This window comes from Garra rufa, chromosome 6 (assembly GCF_049309525.1).
Source record: "Garra rufa chromosome 6, GarRuf1.0, whole genome shotgun sequence".
Classification (NCBI taxonomy): Eukaryota; Metazoa; Chordata; class Actinopteri; order Cypriniformes; family Cyprinidae; genus Garra; species Garra rufa.
The window spans coordinates 1,805,869-1,819,586 of NC_133366.1; the positions used below are offsets into that span (position 1 = coordinate 1,805,869).

Below are 13,718 nucleotides of genomic sequence, written 5' to 3' on the forward strand. Positions count from 1 at the left end.
ACTTATGTTATGATTTATTGTTCAGAAAATAATTGATTTCTGATGAGATCACGTCTGACATAATGCACATATAGACATAATGCTTTCAGTGAAGGAGTTTATTTGATTTAGTTTTTGATTCGTTTATATAATAGTAAATCAAAAGACCAAAACTAAAGATAAACACTGATGACATTGAGGAAAGACCTTCAACCGTCACATTTGTCAAATAGCCAAAACAATTCCTGAAAACGCTAATGTTTCTAAGACACACGTTTGATCTTCATGCTGATGGATTTCAGACCGACAGTAAACCCTTTCCAAGTTTGCCAAACATTTCCAATGGCAAAAATGGTTGGATCTTTTCCCCACAAATACACACCGTTGGGATTTGTACCGTGACAATTATTATACCAAAATGCTCCGAGATATAGTCTGGCACAGTTTTTTGCATGGGAATCTTGGTCCTTGTCAAGGGTGGTGAACCACTGTCCATCATGGAAAGACAAAGAGTCGCCTACAGAGAGGAAGAGCAAAGTTGAGGACATTAAGATCTTATTTATGACTTATTCACTTATTTATCACATATTTAGCAGTTAAAACATCTAAATTTCTCTGCCGATACCAATTGCTGATTATTTAAAATGCCATGTTCTGTTTGTGATAGTAAAATTAATAAATAAATAAAAATCTGTAATGTTATAAACTATACAAGGAACCCTCTAATTTGGTACATTAATGTAATATTAGAGGTTAAAAATAACAACAGAGCCCAAACTACTACATTCAACTGCTATTTATTTTCAGGTATATGAGGTAAATGCAACGTTAACTGACATTGATCGCAAGCTGTTGAAACATTGACTGAGTGATTGTGTGAGATATGATTCATTTGTGTAAACTCTACTATACCTTTCAACATAACTTCTTATGTTCAGTCACGTTCAGTGTTGGGGGTAACGCATTACAAATAACGCAAGTTACGTAATAATATTACTTTTTCCAAGTAACTAGTAAAGTAATGCGTTGCTTTTTTAATTGATTAAAATGTATTGATTAAAAGCTCTCCTGTCCCCATGTTGAGAGAAATTGTAAGATGTTACTTTAGTTCTAGAATAAATGTGAACATGCATTAATTCATCTCACTCACTAAAAAACAGACACAGTGTTCTTCAAAATGAATAAAAACATAGAAATTCAACGCAAACCTGCAATAATTAAATATGTTCAATAATACAAATATTCTTTATGTATTTAATCCCATTTTATTAACCAATGTCTTTGCTGCCGACCTTCGCTGATCCAATTCATCCATACTAATAAGCAAGATAATCTAACATTTGTTTTGCTTTTTTTATTGCTGAAGAGTTGATTTCTTCTTCTGCGGTCTACTGTACAGACGGCAATTTACTCTTCTCTAAACCTGAGGCTTTTGAAAAGGCTTTTAAATTTGCCAAAAATAGAACTTTTTATATTAAAAAGAAACAAGCAAGCCCTGCCCAGATTTAAAAAGTAACGCAAAAGTAACATAACGCATTATTTTACATTATACATAACTTAATTAGTTATTTTTTTAGGGAGTAACTCAATATTGTAATGCATTACTTTTAAAAGTAACTTTCCCCAACACTGATCATGTTTATTTTACTTTATAACGTGCATTCAATTCGAAGAAATGCTGCTGCTTGAAGCGATCTGTAACGCCAAATTCAAGATTGTCAAAACAATATTTACCGTTTTTGTAATAGAACAGACGGAATATGAAAGCTGACACTGTTTCTTTAAGAAGTAAGTCTTTCTTATGAGTAAGTGTGAGTTTTCATGAGTATGAAAGAAAGTGTCCTAATGTCACACTCGGTTGTAGAGATGAGGACGATGAAGAAGGTAAAGTTCCAAAATAGTCTTCAATAATGGCCACAGGTAGATCCAAACAAAGCAGGCAAGTAACACAAGCATAACACAAATGACACAAGACAAAGAACTGAAAAGAATTAGTACATTAATAAGGCACCAGGTAAACAGAAAAGACAAACACAAAGAATAAACAAACTGTGACACGCACCTGCTCCTCCATCAGTAAATCGTGAAACATGGAGTCGATACCCATCAGTTTCAGGACCCACAGAGAAGGACGAGTACAGAGCGAAAACTTTCTTTCCTTCAAAGTCCTCCAGATCCACTCTCAGCATGTACTTCCTGTTGCGTGTCAGCTGATACATGTTCTCCAGCCCTGATCAAACACACACATGAAGAACACGTTCAACCAAACACATGAACATCCACACAAACGGACACACGCTGTGAGATCTTACCCAGCCAGTATTCGCTCTCCACATTCCCAAATCCTCTCTTGTACTGATTCCACGGCCGATAGAAATTCACACTGCCGTCCATTCTCCTCTGAATCACCTGTGATGGGTTTATATACAATATATGATTCAGAATGAATGTTCTGATGGGTGTTTAATCATCTAAAGTCACATTCATACCGTCCATTGTCCTTTATCTTCATCTTTCCCATCTGAGATCATCTGACAGTAAACCCAGACAGGAACGTCACCTGCTGGAGAGATGGAGTAAATCCCACTGACTGTTCGTCCTGATTTATAGACGTCAGAACAGTCGAGCGGCATGAATCCATCAGAAACAGACACAGTAAACCCCATGAAAACACAGAGCAGAGCCTCGACGAACACCGTCATCTACAAAGAGAAACACAACTGATAATCATCCTCATTTATAATCATGAAATCACACGAAATTAGAGGGAAAAACTGAAACCTGAACTTACTGCCATCTTCTCTCACTGCAATCTTGCCTTTGTTCAAAGAACCTTGAAGAAAGTAAAAAACTATTTTTGCTGAATGATTTTCTGAATGTTACATAAGTGTCTGAATTTATTGTGTAAATGATGGAGAATAAAACAGTAACTCACCTTTTGTGTTGTGATGTTGTTTAATATGTTACAAACACTTAAATATATGTCAGATGTGGCTCCTCCTCTGTGTTACTGTTAAGATTATTTTTTTTTAAATTATATATTGCAAAACTCTTGATTCTTTGCACATATCAAGTTCTAATGTATGTGTTGTTGTTGTTGTTGTTGTTTTTGGCCTAAACGTTATCAGTAAGGGTAACTGTAACATCTGTTGTTTGAGTCACTCTTGTGCTGCAAACTGTTGAAATACTAATGTTTCACAAACTTAGCATTTGGTTTGACCTTGCTTTGTAACACTCCTAGAATAAAAAAGTTTAGTATTAAAGGGGTCCTATTATGCTTTTTCACTTTTTGAATTTTAGCCAGTGTATGTTTGGGCATAAAAAAATCTACAAAGTTACAAATCTCAAAGTCCACTCAAAAGGGAGATATTTAGTTTTTAAAAAAATCCCTTTTCAAGATCTACAACGAACAGCTCATTTGAACAACAGCGCTTGTCCTCCTTTAGTGATGTGATATGTTTTTGTAAGAAAAATATCACTTTATTTTAGCTTGCTGCTTTGGGAATCAGCGTGACAGGACTAAAACGCCATCTAAGCTGTTCGCCAATCACAACTGCTAACCAATTACAATACATTTTGTTTTTCAGAAGACCTTCATCAAACCTGGAACTAATCGAGCCATTTGTGCCAGCCTGGGGAGAAAGCTATTCTGCCCTCCAAAGGCAAAGCACAGTAACTACGCATTTGGTAAAAATTGAGTTATGGCTTGAAATGGACTTTGTGACGACTGTTTTGTCTTGTGGCAAAGTCTCCTGGTTCAATTTCGTCCTGTATCAGAGAAGGCATTTTTCTCAGTTTTAGTGTTGGCGTAGTTACTGCACTTTGCCTTTGGAGGGCAGTATTGTAAAAATTTTAATTATTTTAAAAAATAATGTGTTTTTTGAACCAGCAAGCATGAGAGCATGTTCTAGTGCACCCCCAAAACAAAGACTTTGTAAAAGAGCATAATAGGACCCCTTTAATCCATGGTGGTGGCGTCATTTTAACCAATAAAACACCAACATCTCAATGCTGGTTAGGGAGGTTTTGATACTGGTATGCTGGTTTTAGCTGGTTTAAGCTGGCCCTAAAATGATTAATTCTGGTCCTAAGATGATCCTTAGCTGGTCATGTGCTGGTCCTAAGCTGGTCCCTCCTGCTCAGGACCATTTTAGGACCCGCATAGTCTCTAACTGGCCTCTACATACAAGCTCTCCATAAAACAAACAAAAGAAGACTTGCTTGTGAGCCGAAAGGAATGACTTGGTCCTATGTCTGACATCTTACCACTCCATCCTCTTTATAATCTTCCCTAACACTCTGTTCAATTAACTATTCCTTAGCTTTGTCTAAGCTCATGAAAACATCTTTTAAACGTTTTTTTGTATTGTGCAATAATGTTGAAATATCAAGCGTTCATGCAAGAAAATCATCAGTTGGTCAACTGGACTGTTTTGCAGTGATCTTAAAATATGTGATGGAATAATTATTATGAACATTTTCAGTGATGGAAGATTGTGTAAACCTTGAATTTAGCTTGATCACCAACTGTATTGTGCATGAGAAGATGTTTTTCATCCAAATGTTAAAAATCAGTTTACCTCAAAATTAGCTTTTGTGAAAAGAATAAAGCTAAAATAAGCATGCACTCAAAAAAATAAAGGTACTTTACTGGCAACATGAAAAACCTTCAACATTCATGGAAACTCTTTTAACTCTTTATTGTGAAAAAGGTTCTTTCAATAATTAAAATGTTCTTCACACTAATAATAGAAAATGGTTCTTTGAAGAACTAATCACTGAAAGGTTCTCTGAGGAACTAAAAATGCTTCTTGTATTGCATTAAAATAATAATCAACTCACTGATTTAATTTATCATTATGGCCCGGTTTCACAGACAGGGCTTAGACTGAGCCAGGATTAGGCCGTAGCTCAATTAGGACATTAAAGTAATTTTTATAAACGTGCTTAGAAAAAAACATTACTGCTGTGCATTTTGAGACAAAACAAAGGCACTGATCAGCCAGTGCAAGCTCCTTTCAATTGAAACAGCTCAGACTTACATTTTAGTCTAGGACTAGGCTTAAGCCTTGTCTGTGAAACCGGGGGTAAATGGTTTTAAAGATATAAACGCATTTGATGTAATGCACATATGCTTTCAAAGCACGTGTTTATTTGTAGATTTGCTTCATTTACATAATAATTCATCAAAAGACCAAAATAATCGAAGATAAACACTGATTTACTTGCACTGAGTGAAGTAAAACCAGAAACCTTCACATTTGTAATATAGTGAAAATAATACCAGAACATTTGCACTTGAAAGCATTCATGTTTCTAAGACACACGTTTGATCTTCATGCTGATGGATTTAAGGCCGGTAGAGAAATTATTCTTCCAGTAGTACCAAACATCTCCAATGGCGTGATGGGTGTCATCATTTCCCCATAAATACACACCATTGGGGTTTGTATGGTGACAGCCTGATGTGTACCAGAATCCCCCGAGAAACAATTTAGCACAGTTTTTATCATGGGTGTCTTGGTCCTTATCAAAGGTGGAGAACTTCTGTTCATTATGGGAGTTTAAAGAGTCGCCTGCAGAGAGAAAGAGCATCACTGAGGACAATACAATCATATTTACATGAAGAATATTGGAGTGATATTAGGAAAACATCTGAAAGTGCACTTTTATTTTACTTATCAATTGCTTTTTCATGAGGTTAAGTGAAAGTGTCCTACCTGCTCCTCCATCATTGAAGCCTGAAACATGCAGTTTATATCCATCAGCTTCAGGACCCACAGAGAAGGACGAGTACAGAGCAAAACCTTTCCTTCCTTCAAAGTCCTCCAGATCCACTCTCAGCATGTACTTGTTCTTATGTGTGAGCTGGTACATGTTCTCCAGCCCTGATCAAACACACACATGAAGAACACGTTTGACTAACAATAGATTGTGATGGAAATTTTGATTCACGTTATTAAAGTCTAATCAACCTCAGTTTGAAACGTAAACCTAATTTTGAGTTTGCGTTGTATTTCTCTGAACTTTTTTTTAATATTTTGTCATATAACATATTTTGACGCAACCCTAAATCATTAATGAATCATTACCCAGCCAGTATTCGCCCTCGGTGGTCCCAAATCCTCTCTTGTACTTTTCCCATGGCTGATAGAAATTGATACTGCCGTCCATTCTCCTCTGAATCACCTGAGATGGGTTGTAGCACTTGTCATATTAAAGGTGTATGTTATCTAGGTATGTTTGATTATTTAAAAAGTGTGATTCATACCGTCCATCCTCCTTTATCTTCATCTTTCCCATCTGAGATCATGTGACAGTAAACCCAGACAGGAACGTCACCTGCTGGATAGATGGAGTAAATCCCACTGACTGTTTGTCCTGATTTATAGACGTCAGAGCAGTCGACTGGTTTGAATCCACAAACAACAGACGCCGTGAAAACAGAGAGCAGAGCTGCGACAAACAGCTTCATCTAGAGAGAAATGACTGATCAAGTTCCACATTTATGATCAAAAAACACTGACATATAATACACATAAAGTAAATGCTGAAGAATAAAGGCATAACTCACTGTTTGTGTCGTCAAGACTAAGGCTGAGAAGTTCAGATCACTTGTTCTTCAGTCTCTGAGTCCTTTATTTAGACCATTTACGGTTTTCTCAACTCAGCCTTTATCAGTTTGAACGCATCTTTTATACTCATTTCTGTATTTTGCAATAATGTCGAAATGCCAACCACTCTGTTCTGCAATGTTCTTACGATAGTACATTCAACAATGAGTCTGCTTTTACTAATGGGGACTGCAAAAACCATAATGATGTCACAAAGTCCGAGATTAAAGACCGCTGACTGCTCATCTGTGCCTTTGCTTTTATGTCAGATTTTCAGAGAGGCAGAGAAATTATTTTCCACATTTTCCAAACGGCTCCAGTGGCATGGAGTGTGTTGTCATCTCCCCATAAACAAACAGCATGTAATGTGGGCTTTTGTTTCATTTTCATGTTTTCATGTCTTTTATTTTGTAGTTCTCTATCCCACATGTATTCCTGGTATTGGTTCCTCTGTTCAAAGTGTCATGCTATTATTGGTTTATGTCTTGTCATGTGGTTCTCTGTTCTGTTTGTTCACTGGTTGCTATAGTCTTGTGCCTTGTTTCGCATTGGTTGGTTTGTGTCATGTGACCTTCATTGATTGCTATAAGTAGGCCTCATGTTGCCATTAGGTGTGTTTGACTTGAACCGAAAGTTTTTTTCATCTAGTCTCATTCATTTCATTTACCTTTATTTAACCAGGAAGGAAAACTCACTGAGATTAAAATCTCTTTTCCAGGAGTGTCCTGGCCAAGATAGGTGGCCAAATTTACATTTAACAACAAGATTACAGCAAACATTACAAAGACAGCAAATAACATGTCAAAAACAATCACACACAGTTTGGTTTCTCTCTAAATTACATAATAAAGACTTGAAATAATTATCTGACACCAAATTTTGTAACTTCATCTCCTTTTGGAGAAGATTCCATCTGAAGTGGCAGCATATTTAAAAGAAGTTTTACCAAGTTCAATCCTGACAGGAGGCCGATAAGACTATATTTTGATTGAGAATGCAGTGGGTAATTTCTAAGCAAAGTCCTTTGTAAAAGACAGAAGAGATAAATTGGTAAATCGCAACAGTTACCAATGCATTTTTCTGCGGATACTCAAAGAAGGCCGTGCAACTCTTTTATACAATTCACAATGATGAGTTGAGAATTTACATCCAGTTATAAATCTAAGAGCTCCATGGTACAAAGCATCCAAAGATATAAGAAAATAAGAAGGGGCATGCTGATGAATTACATCCCCATAATCAAGAACCGGTAAAAACATAGCAAAAACTATTTCTTTCTTAACCTTGAATGAAAAACATGACTTATTTCTAAAATAAAAACCAAGCTGCTGCTTTAATTTCTTTTGCAAATTTAATATGTGAACCAAAATGCTATGTGTTATCGATAATAATACCAGTGTTGTATTCCAACACTGAGGTAACTTGTCTCCCCTGATGAATTTGGAGGACAATAGTCTTTGTCAGTGGTGAACTTTTATCTATTATGGTAGACAAAAAGAGCATAATTGGGCACAATAACATTTTATTTACAGCACAAATATTGGAGTGATATTACAAAAACGTTTTGAGGGGCATGTTTATTCAAGTGCGAATTTATCAAGTGAAATTTCACGAGTATAAATAAAAGTGACCTAATACCAGCTGCTCCATCTTTGAATCCTGAAACCTTTAGTTTATGCTCATCAGCTTCAGGACCAACAGAGGAGGACGAGTACAGAGCTGAGAAGTCTATAAAATTGTTGAGTCACTTACATCTTCAACAGAGCCTTTATCAGTAAGAGCACCTGTGTTTGAGTCACTCTAGCACTTTGGGGTAAGTTAGTAGGGCGTTATAAAATAGTTTATATTTTTAGTTTTATTCCAATATTTAAGAACAGACACAGTTTTTACCTGCATGCTTCGATGTGAAAAGCAAATGTTGAAAATAAGCCGTTTTGTGTGTTTTTGCACAAAGGAGGTGTAGATCTGTTCATGTTTAATATTCTGTTGAGAGATTTCCAGGTTTGAAACACCATTTACTACAGTTTCCCTCAGCAGCTGCCAAAAGGTACATCTTCTGTTGCCAATGTTCACAAATGTCAATGGAAGCACATTTTTTACTCAACAAAATCTAAAAAAGACTATTTATCTCACAATTCTGACTTTTTTCTCAGAATTGCTTGATATCCACCTTATTTTTCCTGTAAGAGTGGGTTTGGCCATTTGTAAATTAAATGTTTCTGGCTCCCTTTGCCATCTGCTTCCAGTTAGTTTTAGCTGTACAAGACAGCTTGTTTTGCTGTGTCATATTGCAAATTGGTGTTTCTTAATGTATTACTTTAATGCATTTTCTTAATTCTAAACATTTTGTAACACAAGCAGCGTAACCTGCACTTTGTTCTTCTCCTTATTTCCTATATTCACAGAAAACTGCATATTTCGGCGTTGAACAATAGGGTGGATAAACTTGCAATTCTGCCTTGACAACTTGAAACAAATCCAGAAATTTCGGGTTTCTTTCAGGCAGTTCTGACGTTATAACTCACAATTGTGGTTTTACATCAAGCAATTATAAGAAAAAAAGTCAGAAATATAATGTGTGGACAGGTTTGCTAGATTCTTATTGATTCTTACTTATGCTCTTTGTACAATATTTTACAGGTCAGTCCTTTGATAGCCAGTAGAGTATTTACTTGTTATCTGCAGGAAACATCTGCAGGAGTGAATAAAGCAATTAATCAGACTAATCTAAATTATTTAACTTAAGTAATTATTTAAATTAATTTATTTCACTCATTTAATGATCTAATTTATTCAACTTGTTAAAAAATGTAATCTTTTTATTGGAAGTTCATTTACATACAGTAACAGTAAATCAAAAGACCAAAAGCGGATAATCATTGATTTGCTTACACTGAGGAAACTAAAGCCTTAAACCTTGACATTCACAGCTAATGTTTCTAGGGTGCAGGTTTGATCTTCATGCTGATGGATTTTTTTATCCCGACAGCATGACTGTTCGTCCAGGTGTACCACACATCTCCACTGGGATAATCGGTGGGTTTTTTATCCCATAAATGCACACCGATGGGGTAAGCATACTGACAGGCGTTGTACCAAAATGCCCCGAGAAACGGTTTGGCGCAGTTAGTTCCATTGAGGTCTTGGTCCTTGTCTAAGGTGATGAACTTCTTTGCACTATGGAAAGTCATAGAGTCACCTGCAATGAGAAAGAGTGTCACTGATGATGTTAACATCTTATTCATGACTTCTTTGCAACATATTTATGATATTTAATTTCTGCCGATACGGATAGACTGCACTTATGTACCTTTTGCTCAGAATGTGCTTAACCCAAATGGTCTAGAAACAACATAACTGTTGGCTTTCTTCTTCTGCCATTTTGGGAAATGAGCATGATCGAACATATGTGACCCTGGACCACAAAACCAGTCATAAGGTTAAATTTGACAAAACTGAGATTTATACATCATATGAAAGCTCAATAAATAAGCTTTCTATTGATGTATGGTTTGTTAGGATAGGATAATATTTGGCCGAGATACATCTATTTGAAAATCTGGAATCTGAGGATGCAAAAAAATCAAAAAGACTGAGAAAATCACCTTTAAAGTTGTCCAAATTAGGTTCTTAACAATGCATATTACAAACCAAAAATTACATTTTGATAGGTTTACAGTAGGAATTTTACAAAAAATCTTCATGGAACATGAACTTTACTTAATTTCTTAATGATTTTTGGCATAAAAGAAAAATCTAAAATTTTGACCCATGCAATGTATTTTTGGCTATTGCTACAAATATACCCCAGCGACTTAAGACTGGTTTTGTGCTCCAGGGTCACATATATTGTAGAGTGGAATCTGGGTTGAGGCAGACTATAGATTCTTACAGTTATAGGACACTTACAGTATCTTTGGGTTTGACATTTTCCCAGGGCTGCCAACTCTCACATATTCATCACAAAACTCAAGCAATTAATACTTTTCTCACACAGTTAACCACTGTGAACTGAAAGAGTAAGACTAGGATATTGCTGAAACAGATTTGATAAACAAAGACTGAATCTGAATAATTGAATGGTAAAAGAAGGACAAAGTGAATATTCATAAGTATAAATGAAAGTGTCCTACCTGCTCCTCCATCCTTGAATCCTGAAACTTGTAGTTTATACCCGCCAGCTTCAGGAACCAATGAGAAGGACGAGTGCATTGCAAAACCTTTCTTTCCGGCGAAGTCCTCTGGATCCACTCTCAGCATGTACTTCCTGTTGCGTGTCATCTGGTACATGATCCCCAGCCCTGATCAAACACACACATGAAGAACACGTTCAACCAAACACATGAACATCCACACAAACGGACACACGCTGTGAGATCTTACCCAGCCAGTATTCACCCAACACAGTCCCGAATCCTTTCTTGAACTTACTCCATGGCAGATAGAAATCAATACTGCCGTCCATTCTCCTCTGAATCACCTGTGATGGGTTTATATACAATATATGATTCAGAATGAATGTTCTGATGTGTGTTTAATGATCTAAAGTCACAGTCATACCGTCCATCCTCCGTTGTCTTCATCGTTACCATCTGAGATCATCTCACAGTCAACCCAGACAGGATCATCGCCTGCTGGATAGATGGAGTGAATCCCACTGACTGTTTCTCCTGAGTTATAGATGTCAGAGCAGTCGACCGGCTTGAATTCATCGGAAACAGACTCAGTAAACCCCATGAAAACAGAGAGCAGAGCCACGACAAACATCTACAGAGAGTAACACAACTGATCATCATCCTCATAATGATCAAATCACACAAAATTAGAGAGAAAAACGTGAAAAGTGTGATCAGTACAAAGGAAACTGTCATCTTCTCTTACTGCAATCTTGCTTTAGCTTGAAGAATCTTGAAGAAAGTAAAAAAAAAAAAGCTGAACATATACCGTATCTCACAAAAGTAAGTACACCCCTCACATTTCAGCAACTATTTTAGTATTTTAGTCTTCTCAAGGACAATACTATAGAAATAACACTTAAAAATGAAAATGATAATTTTATTTTCCAGCAGGATTTGGCACCTGCCCACAAAGCCAAAACTACCAGTAGCTGGTTTAATAGCCATGGAATAACTGGACTTGATTGGCCGACAAACTGGCCTGACTTACACCCCATTGAAAATCTATGAGGTATTGTCAACAGGAAGAAGAGCCCCTGAAATGCAGACCAGCTGAAAGCCAATATCAAAACAACTTGGGCTCCATTACACCGCAATTGTGTCAAAGGCTGATCGCCGCCTTGATGCTGGAATTAGAGCAAAAGGAGGCCCAACAAAGTACTGAGGACACAATACAGTACATTAACACACTTTTCAGAAGGCCAACGTGTGTTTAAGATCCTTTTTTATTGGTCACATGAAATATTCTAATTTTGTGAAATACTGGAGTTGTCTTTAATCCATAATCATTAAAGCTGAAACAAATAAAGTCTTGAAATATTGCACTTTGTGTGTAGTGAACTAATATAACATACAAGTTTCACTATTTGAAACAAATTATTGAAATAAATAGACTTCGATATTGAATTATTTTATTTTTTTATTTTTTATTTTTTTTGGCACATACCTGTAATTTGACAACAGTTAGGATTTGACCTTGTCTTATTTATGACAGATGTATGTCGTTAACATTAATCTAGTCCGAATCCTGGGAGAGCAAGTGCCCTGCCCCTTTCTGTGGAATTACCCCAATGAAGTCACGTGATTTCATATAACATCTAGCCAAAATTATAGTAATAGTCTAAATTTTGTTAGAACAGAAAATAGGTGTCCTAGATTACGTTATATGTAATCTAATGAAACGAAACGTTATAATTATCAATTTCTAATGTTTTTATTACATTGCAATTAAGTTAAATACAAATTAATTCACATTAAAATATTTCATTAGCCTATACATAATACGCATGCCTGGTTCTTTCCTAAAAAGACGAGTTTATGATGTTTGTAGTAGCCGAGTTAATAGCTTTGGATGCTGTTAGCCTTACCCTGGAGTTGCTTCGCCCTCTGCCTGTTTATCCAGCAGTTATAATGTTGAGAACATAGACATGTAAATACCTAGACGCCTCATTGGCCGCTCGACGTCGCCGCCATATTGCTCCGGGCAACTCTCCATAATGCTCATATATTTCCCTACAGTTGTAATACTTATAACGCATCAATAAAAGCCCTTTTCCAGAAGGATGCTGCTTCAAAAACAAATGCAATAGCATATCGGAATCAATTGAGTGATGTTGATTGGGAAAAAAAGTCTGGCTTCTGCCTAATTGCATCTCTGAACAAACAAGGTTAAAGAGATTTCATTTAAACTCCTTCAATGAATATATCCCGCCAAACTTTATTTAACTAAGTTTAAAAAGATATAGCTGTAAGGTGTAACTTTTGCAAACAGAAGCCAGAGAGCACTGTTCATATATTTTGGCACTGCCCATATGTGTCTTTTTTATTTTTGGAGAATTGTACTTGATTTTATTGCTGACAATGTTAACGAAAATATTACTTTCCATTGGAAAGATGTTCTTTTAGGAATTATTGAAAACTCTAGAGACAAACAGACCCACACGTTTTTTTTTTATTATTCATTTCTTTATTTTAATGGCCATAAATGTAAATTCTCAGGTAAAAATCCATGTTTCATTGCATTTAAAAATGAAGTGCGTCCATATTGCCCTCAAAGAATCAAAAAGCTATTGCAATTCTGCGAACCTGTTAATGTATTCCTATGATATTGTTTATATCTCCCCCTACCTTTTGAAATTTCCTTTGCATTTGTTGTATTGAATGTTCTGACATTGTTTAATAAAAAAAATTCATACCACCCACAAAAACAGATAAATAAAATAATAATAATAATAATAATAATAATAATAATAATAATAATAATAATAAACTCTCATATCTCACAAGAAAAAAAAAAAAAAACTGACTCATTGTTTTTAAGCCAGTCTTGCCCGGACAAACATGGTGGAGTCTAGTTTTTTTTTAAATTTTTAAAAAATTTTTATTATTATTGTAATTAAAACACACATATATACAAAACACAATTTTTACAAAATCTCTAGTTAGGAGA

General features: G+C 35.7%; 3 protein-coding genes across 5 annotated transcripts; all 3 read right to left on the reverse strand.

Annotated features, from left to right (window-relative positions):
* Positions 1 to 242: 242 nt before the first annotated feature.
* LOC141336165 (microfibril-associated glycoprotein 4-like) lies at positions 243 to 2,681 on the reverse strand. Its single transcript, XM_073841700.1, has 4 exons — positions 2,469 to 2,681; positions 2,292 to 2,388; positions 2,042 to 2,209; positions 243 to 496 (listed from the first exon to the last, which is right to left on the reverse strand). The coding sequence occupies exons 1-4, from the start codon at positions 2,679 to 2,681 to the stop codon at positions 243 to 245; spliced, it is 732 nt and encodes a 243-aa protein (XP_073697801.1).
* A 2,430-nt stretch (positions 2,682 to 5,111) lies between these two features.
* On the reverse strand, positions 5,112 to 6,454 carry LOC141336186 (microfibril-associated glycoprotein 4-like). The gene is made up of 4 exons (XM_073841725.1): positions 6,251 to 6,454; positions 6,072 to 6,168; positions 5,700 to 5,867; positions 5,112 to 5,555 (listed from the first exon to the last, which is right to left on the reverse strand). Exons 1-4 carry the CDS (start codon positions 6,452 to 6,454, stop codon positions 5,296 to 5,298), a joined length of 729 nt encoding a protein of 242 aa, XP_073697826.1. The 3' UTR covers positions 5,112 to 5,295.
* A 792-nt stretch (positions 6,455 to 7,246) lies between these two features.
* LOC141336149 (microfibril-associated glycoprotein 4-like) lies at positions 7,247 to 12,703 on the reverse strand. 3 transcript variants are annotated; one of them, XM_073841683.1, is made up of 5 exons: positions 12,637 to 12,703; positions 11,154 to 11,360; positions 10,977 to 11,073; positions 10,727 to 10,894; positions 7,247 to 9,792 (listed from the first exon to the last, which is right to left on the reverse strand). In XM_073841683.1, the coding sequence occupies exons 2-5, from the start codon at positions 11,358 to 11,360 to the stop codon at positions 9,533 to 9,535; spliced, it is 732 nt and encodes a 243-aa protein (XP_073697784.1). In that variant the 5' UTR covers positions 12,637 to 12,703; the 3' UTR covers positions 7,247 to 9,532. The 3 variants fall into 3 exon arrangements, with proteins under 3 accessions (XP_073697784.1, XP_073697785.1, XP_073697783.1); XM_073841684.1 differs by lacking the exon at positions 12,637 to 12,703 and adding an exon at positions 11,475 to 11,500; XM_073841682.1 differs by lacking the exon at positions 12,637 to 12,703 and adding an exon at positions 11,450 to 11,500.
* Between the last annotated feature and the right edge of the window lie 1,015 nt (positions 12,704 to 13,718).

Excerpts from the sequence above, each read along its gene's own strand:
- LOC141336165 (XM_073841700.1), bottom strand. The coding sequence starts at position 2,681 with ATGACGGTGTTCGTCGAGGCTCTGCTCTGTGTTTTCATGGGGTTTACT. Across the intron at positions 2,389-2,468 it reads AAGATAAAGGACAATGGACG|GTGATTCAGAGGAGAATGGA; the intron begins GTATGAATGTGA and ends AACCCATCACAG. Across the intron at positions 2,210-2,291 it reads GGAGAGCGAATACTGGCTGG|GGCTGGAGAACATGTATCAG; the intron begins GTAAGATCTCAC and ends GTGTTTGATCAG.
- LOC141336186 (XM_073841725.1), bottom strand. The coding sequence starts at position 6,454 with ATGAAGCTGTTTGTCGCAGCTCTGCTCTCTGTTTTCACGGCGTCTGTT. Across the intron at positions 6,169-6,250 it reads AAGATAAAGGAGGATGGACG|GTGATTCAGAGGAGAATGGA; the intron begins GTATGAATCACA and ends AACCCATCTCAG. Across the intron at positions 5,556-5,699 it reads CTTCAATGATGGAGGAGCAG|GCGACTCTTTAAACTCCCAT; the intron begins GTAGGACACTTT and ends TTCTCTCTGCAG.
- LOC141336149 (XM_073841682.1), bottom strand. Across the intron at positions 11,074-11,153 it reads AAGACAACGGAGGATGGACG|GTGATTCAGAGGAGAATGGA; the intron begins GTATGACTGTGA and ends AACCCATCACAG. Across the intron at positions 10,895-10,976 it reads GTTGGGTGAATACTGGCTGG|GGCTGGGGATCATGTACCAG; the intron begins GTAAGATCTCAC and ends GTGTTTGATCAG.